At 34.7% G+C, this 13,963-nt stretch overlaps 1 protein-coding gene and 1 long non-coding RNA gene across 3 annotated transcripts; both read left to right on the forward strand.

The window, feature by feature from the left end:
• Positions 1 to 3,943: 3,943 nt before the first annotated feature.
• On the forward strand, positions 3,944 to 7,673 carry LOC103933770 (transcription factor MYB58-like). Its single transcript, XM_009343454.3, has 3 exons — positions 3,944 to 4,312; positions 6,252 to 6,381; positions 6,650 to 7,673. Exons 1-3 carry the CDS (start codon positions 4,171 to 4,173, stop codon positions 7,476 to 7,478), a joined length of 1,101 nt encoding a protein of 366 aa, XP_009341729.2. The 5' UTR covers positions 3,944 to 4,170; the 3' UTR covers positions 7,479 to 7,673.
• A 3,659-nt stretch (positions 7,674 to 11,332) lies between these two features.
• Positions 11,333 to 13,963, forward strand: LOC103933750. Of its 2 annotated transcripts, none has more exons than XR_007254305.1 (4): positions 11,333 to 11,633; positions 12,338 to 13,004; positions 13,083 to 13,172; positions 13,535 to 13,963. It is a non-coding gene; the product is annotated as an uncharacterized LOC103933750 (long non-coding RNA). The 2 variants fall into 2 exon arrangements; XR_007254304.1 differs by having other exon boundaries at positions 11,335 to 11,633; positions 12,338 to 12,972.

Consider the following 13,963-nt stretch of genomic DNA (forward strand, 5'->3'; position numbering starts at 1 on the left):
GACTTTTGCTCGGCTCATCCCGAAAAAAGACTTTGCCAAACTACTCACTCAATGTTAGATATGCATGGGGCAGGGTTTTGGCATAAGGATTATACTAACTATCAACTAACAATTTTATATATATCTGATACCATTTTCAGAGGCACGAACTAGGGCGGGTGACCTAATCATATATACACGACAAGGTTTTGTCACCATGGCGTTTATAACTATCATATCCACACGGTACACTTGATTCCACTTGCTATTTCATGTGATAAAACTCGGGAAAGATTAAAAAACAAAGGGGAAATTATGATTTTTTTTTTTTAATACTCGATCTCTTATTGTACTTAAGCCGGCGAAATATGTACCAATGTCCCTTTGGTCGCGATGAGAGATTATTCACCTTCATATAAAATAATAACAACATTGCTAAAGATTGCCATCGTGCCCAACTGCTGTTGACAAACCCATTTTTTTAATTTCTACTAAGCTTCTCATAGGCGGACTCTTTTATTTAAAGCAACTGAAAAAAGGTACGTAAGTACGTCCCTATTCAAGCTCTTGGGAAACTTCAAACTTTTTTTTATTGGAAACTTTAACAAAAGTTTCCGGTACTGTCACTTTAACGAAAAACCACATTTTTACACTAAAAAGTCAATTCTAGTACTATTCACTTTACCTTTTATTTTGTCCTTATCGTTAAAACTTAAAATTTTCAAGTTATTTTCATTAGTTTTCCTTTTTTTATTTCTAGCATCAATGTGCTTAAGAAGCTTAACCCTCTCTGGATGTTGTAAGATAACGTAATTAACTACTCTTTCTTAAGTTGGTTAAATGATGGTTGGATGACTTTAGTACGGGTAAAATTTGGCGAGTTAATTAGTATAAAGTTGTAGACTTTCATGCAAAAGTTCTTTGCTTCATTATCTATACTACATTTAAAGAAAAAAAAAGAGAGCAAAAGATGATATGGTACTGGAGCTTATGCAATATACAGAACGAACAAAGTCAAATATCAGAGCAAATTGGGCTGGTCTTATACCTACACTTGAGGTTGAATATCCAATCACGCGGTCACATGCAACGATCATCTTCTATTCTTGATTAACAATTTTAAGTCAGTAGTGGGGAACGATCAAACATTCACATGAAAGGGACCAACTCACCATGCCTGCATGCATGCATGATAAAAGTTGATTTACTGCTGGATTCCAACCCCTGTGCTACATCGTACCTTCCATACTACAGATTATATATTGAAAGATGATAAACCTTCGTAGTCCTGAGTAGTTTAAAACTATAGTTAATCTTACTTTTACTATTGACCATATAATTTCTTTTTTTTGTCAATGCAAGTGTGTCAGTTCATGGACATGCCAATGAAATCTCATTTCATGGTGGGATGTTAGGATATAAAGGGTAAAATTGTGAAACTTGTCACTATATATAAGCTTGTGTGATTACTTAAGCTGTTAGAGGAATTGTTGAAGACTGTTGCCGTTGTTAATAAAAAAAACCGTTATGCCTTCATGTAAATGGATATAAGGAAGCTTTAGCATAGAAGAGGCAATCGCAATACAATAAGTCATTCTTTTCATACTTCTTTCCTGTTTTTCTAATTTATCTAATATTTTAATTTTTAATAACATGTGGTATTACTAATTCACTCATGTTATAAGTTATGTATCTATTTATTAATAACCTACACAAGTCCATGAAATACTATTATTCACCCGTATAGCATGTGAATTAATAATTGCATGAAAAGTAAAAAATCTTCCCTATCGACCACCGTAACATATTTAATATATGAACAATTTATGACATAAATATTTTGATATTCCGCTATATATCTTTGCTTAGATTAATCAATGAAACATTACTCACTTATTAATTTAATGAAATTTCTTGTTCAACTTAAAGGTAAAAAAGAATAACAAACCAAAAATTTTAAAATTCTAGCCGCATAACAAAGGGAAAACGAGAGAGAGCCGTAAGAAACTAGAGATCTCCTAGAACCCCTCTACAGATAATCTTATTCTAGTCGTTATGTGTAAATTTGTGTTTCCCTACTATTTTGTAAGGTTTGTTTTGATTGTTTTTGCCTTATATGGTTTGTCTCTCCATAGTAGCTACCTATGTCTTCTTTGACTAGATCTATAGTTTGCCTTTCTTGCCTTGTCAGATCTTTTATTTTTGGGGGAGACCCCCCGGGGGGGAGGGGGGAGTGATCGATGGTGTTGGCTAATTTTACTCTGTAGAGGTGGAGCTGACTGGTGATCTTGTCAAATTTAGTTTATGTTTGTAATAATCAAAACAAGAGTTGCTTGTGTTTTGCAGACTCTCTTCAAGCGAACTTTGTACGTAATCTCTTTATATGGTATAGGCAAGTATGATGACTCTCACTATATGCGAGTTTGTTCGTTGTGAGGTCGATTTGGTAGTTTCCACACCAAAGTACCAGATATGCGCTTGTTTTGGGGGGGTGGGGGGGGGGGGTGTGGGAATCTACTATGTCTTCTTTGACTAGATCTATAGTTTGCCTTTCTTGCCTTGTCAGCTCTATGGGTGGGGTCGTGTTGGGGGTGGGGATGGCGGGGTTTGCCTTGATTAGCACGAGGTTGATGTAGATATCTTTAGGAGTGGTTGATGGTGTTGGCTAATTTTACTCTGTAGAGGTGGAGCTGATTGGTGATCTTGTCAAATTTAGTTTATGTTTGTAATAATCAAAATAAGAGTTGCTTGTGTTTTGCAGACTCTCTTCAAGCAAACTTTGTACGTAATCTCTTTATACGGTACAAGTAAGTATGATGATCCTCACTATATGCGAGTTTGTTTGTTGTGAGGTCAATTTGGTAGTTTCCACACCAAAGTACCAGATGTGCGCTGTTTGAGTTTGTTGATTTTACTATTAAACGATGCTTTAAAATCATGAGGTAATTTGGAGCTGTAATATCTTTTTTTGCAATGATCAGATAAAAACATGACGTTTTTTCCTATCTTAATATTAATTGTTTTAAGAGTATTTATCTTTCAAATACATTTTGTGATTATGTGTCAAGGAGGGTACAATCCTCAAGGAAAAAATCCTTTCATTTTGGGTGCGGGTCTCACATCATTTCTGTAAATAATTAAACATTTGCTCTAGTGTATTGGTTGAATTTACACAAAAGAAATAAAAATACAACTTAAGGATAAATTTTGGGACTTATTAGGTTATTTGCCATGTAAATATTGTAATATTGCCACCACCGGATATGCTATTTAATTGTAATTACTGGAAATGGAAAGATATCCAACTGTTGACAATTTACATAATAACAAAAGTGACAATATAATAAATATCAATCTACGCACAAAGGAGTAAAATGGCAGCACAAGAAATATCATCGGTCCGATACTTTGTAAGCTATGAATTCGTTTGATTGTGACCATAGATAAGGTGCCCCGAACAAGGTGGATAACCGTGATCGTCACCAATCGTCCTCATTTTTTTATAAAAAGAAAGATTCAATAAAATAATTTGTACTATCTTACCTTAACAGACCATATTATTTTTCATATACAAAGGAATGATATACTAGATAGTCCTAAAATTTTTTTTGGGATAGCATAAACTATAAACATGCAGCATGAAGAAATGAAAGGTTGAACCCAAAACGAAGAACCCAAAGTCTTGGACATTTGATAGTACTCGTGGCAAATGATGTCATTTTTCTAGTTGACGTGGATCGTTGTGATTGCAGTAAATTATATAACATTTATATTATCATTGTTTGAGATATCATTCTCATGATGAGTGAGGATATTGTTAGAATTTCAGGTCAAGCATATCAGTTACAGTGAAGGAGAAATCAGCAATAAGTAAATTAGGAAGAATTGTAGATATTTAGAAATCGTCCTGGATCTCCTATTTATTACAGCATAGAGTGACCCCACCTTGAGGCATGAACCTTGAGGGCCTTTGCTCTGTAGACATTCCTCCTGCATATCTCCATCACCACCTCTTCCCTATATATATAAAGAGGGTGATGCATAAATGAATTTCTCATATATACAAAAAAGAAAGACATCGTAAATATAGATATCTGGAGAGTGAGGTGATTCGGGTGACATGTGCGTTGGAAAAACACAGGATCAATCTCTATTATCGTTATACTATTGATTGGATCGAAAGAGAGAGAGATGGGGGAAAAGGGAAAATCACTATGTTGTGATAAGGAGCAAGTGAGGAGGGGTCCGTGGAGCCCTGCTGAGGACTTGAAGCTCGTTACTTACATTCAGAAAAATGGCCATCATAACTGGAGGGCTCTCCCTAGGCGAGCAGGTAATCTTAATCTTGATCCTCTCTCTCTCTCTCTCTGTCATTGGTGACATGTTGATTTTTCATAGATTTGGCATGTATGAGAAAATGAAATGGTGTTCAAGGATATAAGTTTACAAATTCTTGATCAAATTCCCCAAAAAATCGAATTTCTATCTTTTATTTAGACAAAGTAATTTCTTTTATCTGGGTTACAATATTTTGGATCAAACTTGCATTGAACATCCCTTTTCAAAGAATGAATCCTTCAAATTCTATTATGTTTTTGGTGACAACAAAAGATGTCATTGCCTTCAAATTCCTCTTCTTGGCAAACACTTTCAGTTATCTTTCAATGAATTGCATTTTTGTTTCTTGCTTTCTTTTTCGCGGGGTTTTATATGGAAGAAGGCCGTTACAAGTTTTAGTGATAAAGTGATAGCTTTTTTTACGCGCGAAGTTTAATTCTCAAGTCTTGTAAACGTTGAATTTTTTTCACTTTATGTGAAATAAGGCCATTACCAGATTTAAAGATAGAGTACTTATTTTACGCGCGAAAGTTTAAATTGGTACTCTACCTCTCAAGTCCTCCTAAATGTTGTTTTTTTTTTAATGAATCCAAATGTTGAAATAAAAAATAAAAAGTAGTTTCCTTAACTTCATTTGGAATCTGTTTTTTTATTCCTAAACTGGCATGAAATATGGCTTCCATTGTTTATGACAGTGTGTTGACAAGAATTTTGTTAATTAGCTACCAAAAACAATAAAAAGCAAGGCAAGTTTGAAACGTTTTTAATTTGATTTTAAATTTTTATTCAACCTCTAAGAATTACTTTTTGGAAGGCTATATAACATTAATGATTGTTACCATGTTAATACCTAATCCTTGTTATTGCATATCTGCCTAACTGTCATGACCATTGTGTGCATCCAATACTTGCTTTCTGAAACATGCATATCCTGTTCGAATGTGTCAAATTTTCGTGAATATCGATGCCCCTTACCTTCTATACTACAAATTATGAATTTTTTTTTTCCATGACAAATTATTATGAAAATGCCCTTTCTACAAACGAACTAAATGTTATTGACTTGGTTTTATAAATTCAATGTTACTTTTTATTACTAATACAACGTATTTGTGTTACAGTCACAAACAATTTTTTCTTGTTTTCTTTGTGGCATGGACACACAAGGGCCTTGTTGTTATCTATCTTTGGCTTCATCATTTAGCTGGACTAGATTGTGGAATGTTGGTCCAAGTTTGAAGAGTGATAGGGAGAGGTTTCCTAAGTTTTGTATCTTTCATGTGACTATATGTATATATATATATATATATATATATATATATATATATATATGGTTGGAAAATCTCACCAATTACCTCTAGAAATACCAAGTGTTTTGTGTCAACAAAGTTAGGAATTGAGAACGAGTGCGCTACATTATCAGTCATATCAAGTTTCCTTTAAGTCTTTGCATGGCTGCGAGATGAAATGTCCCTTTCTCCACTTTTTATTTCCCACCAACATTAATCTATATTTCGTATTTGATAAAGGTTTTTTTAGCTAAAATATCTTTGAAATTTGCATAATTTCTCACATTGGTCTTTGAGATTTGAAATCAATAGAAGTAGTTACTGAGATTGTCTACCATCAATTATTTTGGTCCTTACGTGAAAAATTATGTTAAATACGGATCAAAATGACAAAAATACCTTCAATTTAATAAACAATAGGCCAAAATGATTTGACAAAAAATTGAGGGTATTTTTATCATTTATTCTTATTTAATGGAAATTTTTCACAGAATGACCAAAATTATTGATGGTGGACAATCTTAGGGACCACTTCTATTGATTTCAAATCTAGAGATCAAAGTGAGGAGTTATGCAAATCTTATGGACCATTTTAATTTGTTTCAGAATATATGCCAGTAACATTAATATTAATTTGTTTTGAAGGTTTGATGAGATGTGGTAAAAGTTGCCGTTTGAGATGGATTAACTACCTTAGCCCTGATGTGAAGCGAGGGAACTTCACAAGAGAGGAAGAGGAGTCCATAATGAAGCTACATGAAGCCTTGGGAAACAAGTAAGATCCAACATAAATCTCATCAAATATAATTAGTGGATTAATTAAGCTATATTTTATTACTAACTTATTCTCGGCATAGTGGTATATAATTCTATTTTTGATATGAAAAATATTTCAGGTTTGAAGCCACTCCATTACTCATTATTGATACACAATAAAACCATATTTTATTACTACCTTATTTTCAATCTAGTGGTATATATTCGTTTTTTTAATATTAAAGATGCCTCAAGTTCAAATCCCTAATTACCAGAAACTTGTGCAGGTGGTCGACAATTGCAGCACATTTCCCAGGACGAACGGACAATGAGATTAAGAATGTGTGGAACACTCATCTAAAGAAAAGATTGGCTTGCCGAAACCTATCTTCCTTAACATCCTCTTCCTCATCATCTTCTTCTACTACTACTACATTATTGTCTAGTGGAAAACCAACCGTAGGAGGAGGGGATGAAATAATTGAGCATCAATCTGCTGACCAAGAAACTAGCATGGCCACCAACAACAAGCCACATGAGCCATGCAGTTTGACTATTCAAGAAAACCCTAATCATCAGGATTCTCCAATGGAATTAACAAATGATCCCAAGGGGTTGAAAGAGTTGACCACTTCTTCTAATGTTTCATCTAATGAATCCAACGGCTCAAGTAATTCCAGCCAAGTTGTTGGTATGTCAAGGCCAGGAGCAGAAGAGCAGCAAATGGATGATGATTTGATTGACCTTTCAGGACTTTTTGATAATCCATTTCATGAGTCTGACTCTGACTTTTGGAACATTTTGGATGACTTTCAGCCACTCCAATCAAATAAAGTCCAAGTACTTCATGAGGCTGATGAGGCTAATTACCAGAGCTCAGGCTTGGGACAAGTGGAAAATGGGAATTGGCTTAGTTACTTGCAAAATGAGCTTGGATTTGAAGCCGCAGCAACAGAGAGTGAGATCAACAACCAGGAGATATTACCAAAGGGTGCAACTGAACAACCAGTCATCCCAGAGACCTTTGACAAAATGCCAAACCCTGCAGGATATGACGAGAGCATGGATTACTTTCAAACGTGGCTTTCTTGGCCAGAAAACAATTCCGCCATTTAAGTTAGTGAAATTAATGCTAATATTAGTTGAGTCATCCTGACGACAGTTTTAAAGTTACAAATAGGGGAATTGCTTATGTTATGATGATGGAATCTTTGATGTAGTTTTTCATAGTTTATGTCAAAACACAGTGTAGGTTGAACAATTAAACATCATCAAATATTTTTATAAAAAAAGTATTTGTCTTCCAGTTATTATAATCTTTTTCTGAAAGTTTTGTTTATACGTTACGTATCTATTCTAAGAAGAAAGATGTATAACATATATAATAAGTGCAAACAAATTCTCCTCCTTACATGTGATGATGTTCAAACATCTTCCAGTGGTTGGGTGAGATAGTTCCCCTCTTGATGAAAAATAATAGGAAAACTAATAAAAAAAGGTTTGAAAACTTTAAGTTTTAATGATAAGGACAAAATAAAGGTTAAAGTGAATAGTACTATAATTGACTTTTTAGTGTAAAAATGTGATTTTTCGTTAAAGTGAACAGTACCGCGTGAGCTTTTTGTTAAAACTCCCAAATATAATTAGCTCAGATGAAAAATACATTTGAAAATTGTAGCAGCAATTCACATGTTTTAGTAACAAGGCAATTCGACCACTTTGATTTCACCCCACCCACAGTGACTATATATATATATATATGAAATTTGAGTGAAAAGGCACCCTACCCACAGTGAGTAGGTAATAAACAATTTTTTTTTTTTTGAACATTTGATATTAAATAAAAATAAAAATTGAGGGAAAATGTATATGGTAAAGACATGCAACCAATCATCTCAATTGAGCCTAATATACGTAAGAAACTACAATATATAGAATAGAATAAGAATCAACAAACTTCAAACTTTAATCAAGTCGGTTAGAATGTACAATATCCTCTTTCACTTAAATACGATTTTTCTTTATAATTTAAATAAATTCAGTACAAATTATCTTATTATTTGTAAATAAAAAACTTATTTTAGAGTGCGATTATGTATTGGTTTCCATTTTTTTGGACGGCCAATATCACACATACATATGAAACAGATGCAGCATTTCAGCTTACTTTACATCAAAAAGTAGTTTGGTTCACTGAACAAGTACATGTACTTGTACAATAACTAATGCTATAGAAAAATAATTTTGTGCGCTTGTATGTTAAGTGATAATGTTGAGTATGAGGGTACAATATGTTAGGAATGTCGGTACTACAAGATAGAGAATGCACAAAGTAAAGTAGAAAATGGACATAAAAAATTTATATGGTTTGGCAATTTATGCCTACGTCCACGAAACAAGGATCAATCTTCACTATATGAAAAAGATGAGTACAACAAGAGTAGTCTTACAAAGCCAAAGACAAGGCTTGATGGATACAAGAAAGTATAACACACGCTTTCTATTACTCTAAACTTCATTCACACAATGTGTAGTGGAATACTCTCACTCTCACTCTTGGAGTGGAACTCTAGCTTTGGACTTGATCATTTTCTACTCACTTCTTTCTTGATTGGTTACATCACTACAACATCACACCAATATTTATAGGTGAGGGCCTGCCATTCTACTAGTTTCTAATTCCTTCTACAAACTAGAACTAGTTTCTAGTATATTCTACAAGCCTCTAATTTAGATAATTCTAGACTAGCCACAAAATTGTAGCTTCTAGATCTTTCCATTTGCAACCAGGGAAGCTAGTACTTTCTAGCTTCTTCCACCAACTTAATAACTTGCTAGCATTGTCTACTCCAGCCACCTCACTTGCTTACTAGAATAATCTAGAACATTCATCATGGGCTGGATCATATACCAACACAATATTGTTAAGAAAAAGTGAGTAGAAACGTAGCGCTAGTGGGCTAGGTAAGGTTAGTAGTTAGGGAGATGAGAATTTGTATGGATTAAACTCGCATTAAGGTTCATATATATAGTTATTTTTTGATATTGCAAAAAAGGTCATCTGCACAATATTATTAAAATTTGGTATGTGTTTAAAAAGTGAAAAGAATATATATATATATATATATATGTATGTATGTATGTATGTATATGTATGTATATATTATGAGTAACTAGCTATCACAATTAAATGCCAACACTTGTGCCAATCAACACTATCATATGACATGTACAATCTGGTACAAAGTTTTTTCTCAACATTCCAACAGTCCCCTTCTTATCTGAATTTCAGCCACACTGGGAGTCAAATTACTTGTAATCATTAGTTAACCTAAAATTGACCCAGAAATCAACTTTAACTGCACCAAGCGTTGAGTAAAGAGAGAATTATTATTATTTTTTTATTGCTAATAATTAGTTGTTGTTAATTGTGAAGCTTAACCTACTCCCTAATTTTGTTAGTGTAGATAATACCGTTTGTTAAAAATAAAAATAAAAATTAGCTGCTGTTATAATTCTTATTGTCAAGTGGATGATTAAGGTCCTGGAGGGGTTGGTGCATTGGTCCAATTAAATTCAAAACCAGTATTTTCTAACTGTATGACTAATTATCTTAGTGGGTAGTTGATAATTTCCACTTACTCCAACTAGTTTGACATATTTCCTTCATTTCCAGCTCCTCGAAGGAATTTAGGACAAATACAAGCAGGAAATAGAGTCAAAGTCTGTGAGCTGAATCAGTAGCTACAACTGATCGAGCAAAACCCTTTTTTGTCTCTGAAGAAAAGTACACACACGATTATAAATCCATTCGTGCGGGATTGTAAACAATTTGAAAGAATTTTCGGACAGCTAAAATATCTCAAAGTTGAAATTTATGAAACATGAAATAATCAACATTAGAAGTTTATTGGTTTGTGTTGTGTCAGTTCCGCGAGTATTGTGGCCTCGCTGTTTTAGCAGTAGCATGATGCAGTCTCGCTGTTTAATTTAGTGGTGGCTTCGATGCTTGATTTCTCGCGTCTCTATTGACGTTGGAGCAAGTTATACCGTTTGCACCTAGTTCTTCTGCGTGGTAGTCATGTAAGGCTTTTACCTCATTTGTTAGCTGTGCAAATTATATTCAAATCTAGAAATTGGTCACTGGAGAATGTATACTCTTGTAATTTTGTTGTGTTAATGAAATATCTCTATTGTTGCTTGTCAAAGAAAAAAAAGTGGTTTATCTTTATAAAATGATTTACGATCACACTCACCCTATACCCCCCTGTTTTAGCTGTGAGATTGAACAAATAAAAAAAAAATCAATGATTATAATTAAGAGAAGTGTGCAGGAGGTGGAAAAAGAAAAAAGAAAAAAGCGTATAGAAATCACTTTCCTAATTTTTTTTTTTTTTGTTAATATTATGTATTCGCTATTCATTCTTGCAGCAATCCAACCTAATGGTTCATGATGGTGTTGGATGAATTGTAGACCTAGCAAATCCTATTTTTAATCTCACTCTATGCAAAACAAACTTAACATTGTTATATTATAGAAAAGTTATACTTGTTTGGTACACATGATTGGATAAAGTAGAAATGGAGGCCTCTCAAATTTCAAGGTATATTGAGGGTGGAAGTGAATAGATTTTTATTTGGCCGGGATTAGAAGAGGACTAACTATAAAAGAAATTATCTCTTCTAATCCTACCATTTTAACGAGAATTGTAACGAATAAGTTTTTTTTGTAAGTAATTCATCTTCTATCCTCTAAATGATCATAAATTTATAATTTCTCCCATCAATATACCTTAAATTTTGAAGGTAATCCATTCCAATCAAATTTATGTGTTCCAAACGAGTCATTCATTATATTCTTAAGAAATTGAAATAAATTTTAAACGAGCCATTGTTTTCCTCAAGACCAAAGAAATAAAGAGAACCAATGTTACGCAAGAGTCAGCCCAACTTAAGGCCCAACAAAAACGGGTCAATTATATTGAAACCGGTCGGCAACCCGTTTTGGGTTAAACACCTCCCCATGGAATCGTCTTTTAATTTGGCGTTTCTCAACTCCCGTCTCCGCTCCGTCCGCCGTCTGCAGTGGTGGAAATCAACGAGCTCGCGTTCCCAGAGGACGAAGAAGGAAGCAGAGTGTTTAGGCAGCTGAAAGCATATTGCTTTGAGCTTCTAGCTTTTCCAAAACCCTAAGAAGCACCTCTCTGCTCTCTCTTCTCTGCACCATTTTCTTCGCCGGTCTCCGCCTCATGCTCTCCAGCCATCCTTCGAGTAAGCACTTCAACCTCTCTGTAAATTTTTCTTCTTTGCCTTAAATTGCATTCTTTATATGTGTGTGTACTTGTATTTATGTATATGAATATATATGTATATAGGTGTCGTTATATATGCTTGCATGTATACGTATATTACACCGGGGGTGAGCTTTGAGGGTTGGAATTGGATGAAGCATTCGTAACTTAATCGAGTTGTTGCGTTAAAAATTTTGAATTAAAGAGTGAATGCTTGTGTCTTTAAGTTTTAGTGATCGGTGCAATGTTCGAAGGTCGAGGGAATTGGTAGAGTGGAAGGTATTGGGTTGAATTATGTTAAAAGAAACCAAAGTCCTCACCCCGATTGCACAGAACTTCGTGTTGGTGTGGTTGAGCTATACTTGTTGGGTTAGTGTACACAAAGTCAAATTGTTTTTGAGTTTCTGGTATTGAAATTTGTTAAGTACTATATTGTGATATGATCCGAGGTGGCGGAGGAGCAAAATTCTCAGTTTTCCATTAGTGGATTCGGTGTCCCATTGTTCAAAGTCACAGTGAATGGCGGGTTCAACATTAAAGTTCCTAGTGATCCACACCTGAGGAAGCATAGTTTCATCACTTATGCTTGTCGTACAAATTTGCAAAAGAATTTCGAAATGCCAGTGTGTAAGTATGTATACATCAGTAAGCATTATTTCCTTGACATCGTTTTTCATCTTTCAGCTACATGTTGTTTCTGTTGCTGCTTCGATTGGATGCAGCTGTTGACTTGACTGTAGAACCTCAAAGAAGCTTGGTTCTGAAGAAAAACTTGCGAGTCATAAGGTCCTAAAAATGCCTCACAAAGTGAGCGATAGTGTTGCTGAAGGTTGCTTCAGTGCCTGGAAGAACTGCTCAAGAAGTGTAGTTTAGGATCTGTAGATCAGGTAAGTTCAAAGCTGGCTGCCAAAGAAATGGCATGGTTTTTCCGTTAGTTCAAAATTGTTTTGTATGTTGTATTAGTTAGTTTGTTCCCGTGAATTGTTGTCCTAGAAGGCAGTCTTCACATTTGAAGCACAATAATATCCTTTGCAGTTGGTTTTAGTTCTGAAGAAGTTGACTTATGGGGCTTTGCTTTCTCCATCTGATGCATCAGAAGAGTTTCGTGAAGGAATTTTTAAGTGTTTCGGGGAACTGCTTCTGAATGTATTTCCATGCTTTGATGATTCTTGTGCATGTAAATTGTAAACAAATATTTGGTGTACTTATGCTTTTAGAATACAGAGACATGAAAGCTCCACTCAGTAGAACTTCAAAGTATGATTCAGAACCAGATGACTGTTTGCTTGCATTTCTACGGTCAAAGACTGCTTCTGCAGGTGTTGGACACTGGCTATCACTTATTCTCAAAGTATGTTAAGTTGTGACAGTTGATTATTCTATAGCTTTAAATTTTTCTTATGTTACTCCTTTGGGGTTTTATGATTAGGCTGCAGATAATGAGGCTGCATGAGGACATCTAGGTAATGTAAAGCTTCGGATTGAAGCCTTTATGACCCTATGTGTGCTTGTTGCTAAGGTAATCTTGTGAAATCATGTAGGTTCTAACTTTTGTGGCAATGATTCCTTAAATTTGACTTTGGGTTTCCTTTGTTTCTTCCCCTCCTTCATTTCACAAAGTTCTGACCATGAGAAAGGCTTAAATACTATTTTTGCCATTTTATGAATCAATTGGTGTACTGAATAAGAATCAAATTATGCCAGTGGTGCGTGATCATGCTTTCCCTTACCTATTTTCCTTAGTCTGGCATAGGCGTATCATCATTTTTACTTCCTCTATTCCTTTTGTGACTTGGATGACTCTGTTGTTGGCGGCTTGATGTGCTTTAAGATCTTATCCAAGAATTTGTCAACAGACGAGAATGGTCTGAATTTTTCCAGGGCTATGATGAAGATGTCAGAGCTAAAGGGGCTCACCGGATCTCAAGGTCAGGTCAGGGTAGGCTGCTCTTTGCCTCTGCAGACTTCATAAACGGCATGCGCTGTGGAGAACCAGGCAAGATGGCATGGAATCTGCCTTGTTTTGAAGAGAACTGAACTGATTTTTGCCCCTTCTGGCTCTGGTTGTACAGTTTTAATTAACCTGCCATATTAGACTTAGACCATTCACTCAGTCGTTTCGACCTCCTTGCTAATTAGATTGTCGGATGCACTCGACAGACCATTCATTCATTCATTTCTTTGTAATTACAATTACAGATTGAAAATCAAAGATAATGTGATCGACTAGCAGTTGCAAGTGAAGCTGGTTGGTATCATGTGCTTCTGTTTGTACTCATTTTTAACAACTAATATATATATTTGAACTCA

Source organism: the organism of the source record quoted next, unplaced genomic scaffold (assembly GCF_019419815.1).
Source record: "Pyrus x bretschneideri cultivar Hongxiangsu unplaced genomic scaffold, Pyrus_bretschneideri_v1 Contig7, whole genome shotgun sequence".
Classification (NCBI taxonomy): domain Eukaryota; kingdom Viridiplantae; phylum Streptophyta; class Magnoliopsida; order Rosales; family Rosaceae; genus Pyrus; species Pyrus x bretschneideri.

What these genes read in the sequence shown, in the direction of transcription:
- LOC103933770 (XM_009343454.3), top strand. Translation starts at nt 4,171, where the DNA reads ATGGGGGAAAAGGGAAAATCACTATGTTGTGATAAGGAGCAAGTGAGG. An exon ending in GGCTCTCCCTAGGCGAGCAG is followed by an intron (nt 4,313 to 6,251) that starts GTAATCTTAATC and finishes TTTGTTTTGAAG; the next exon opens with GTTTGATGAGATGTGGTAAA. An exon ending in CATGAAGCCTTGGGAAACAA is followed by an intron (nt 6,382 to 6,649) that starts GTAAGATCCAAC and finishes AAACTTGTGCAG; the next exon opens with GTGGTCGACAATTGCAGCAC.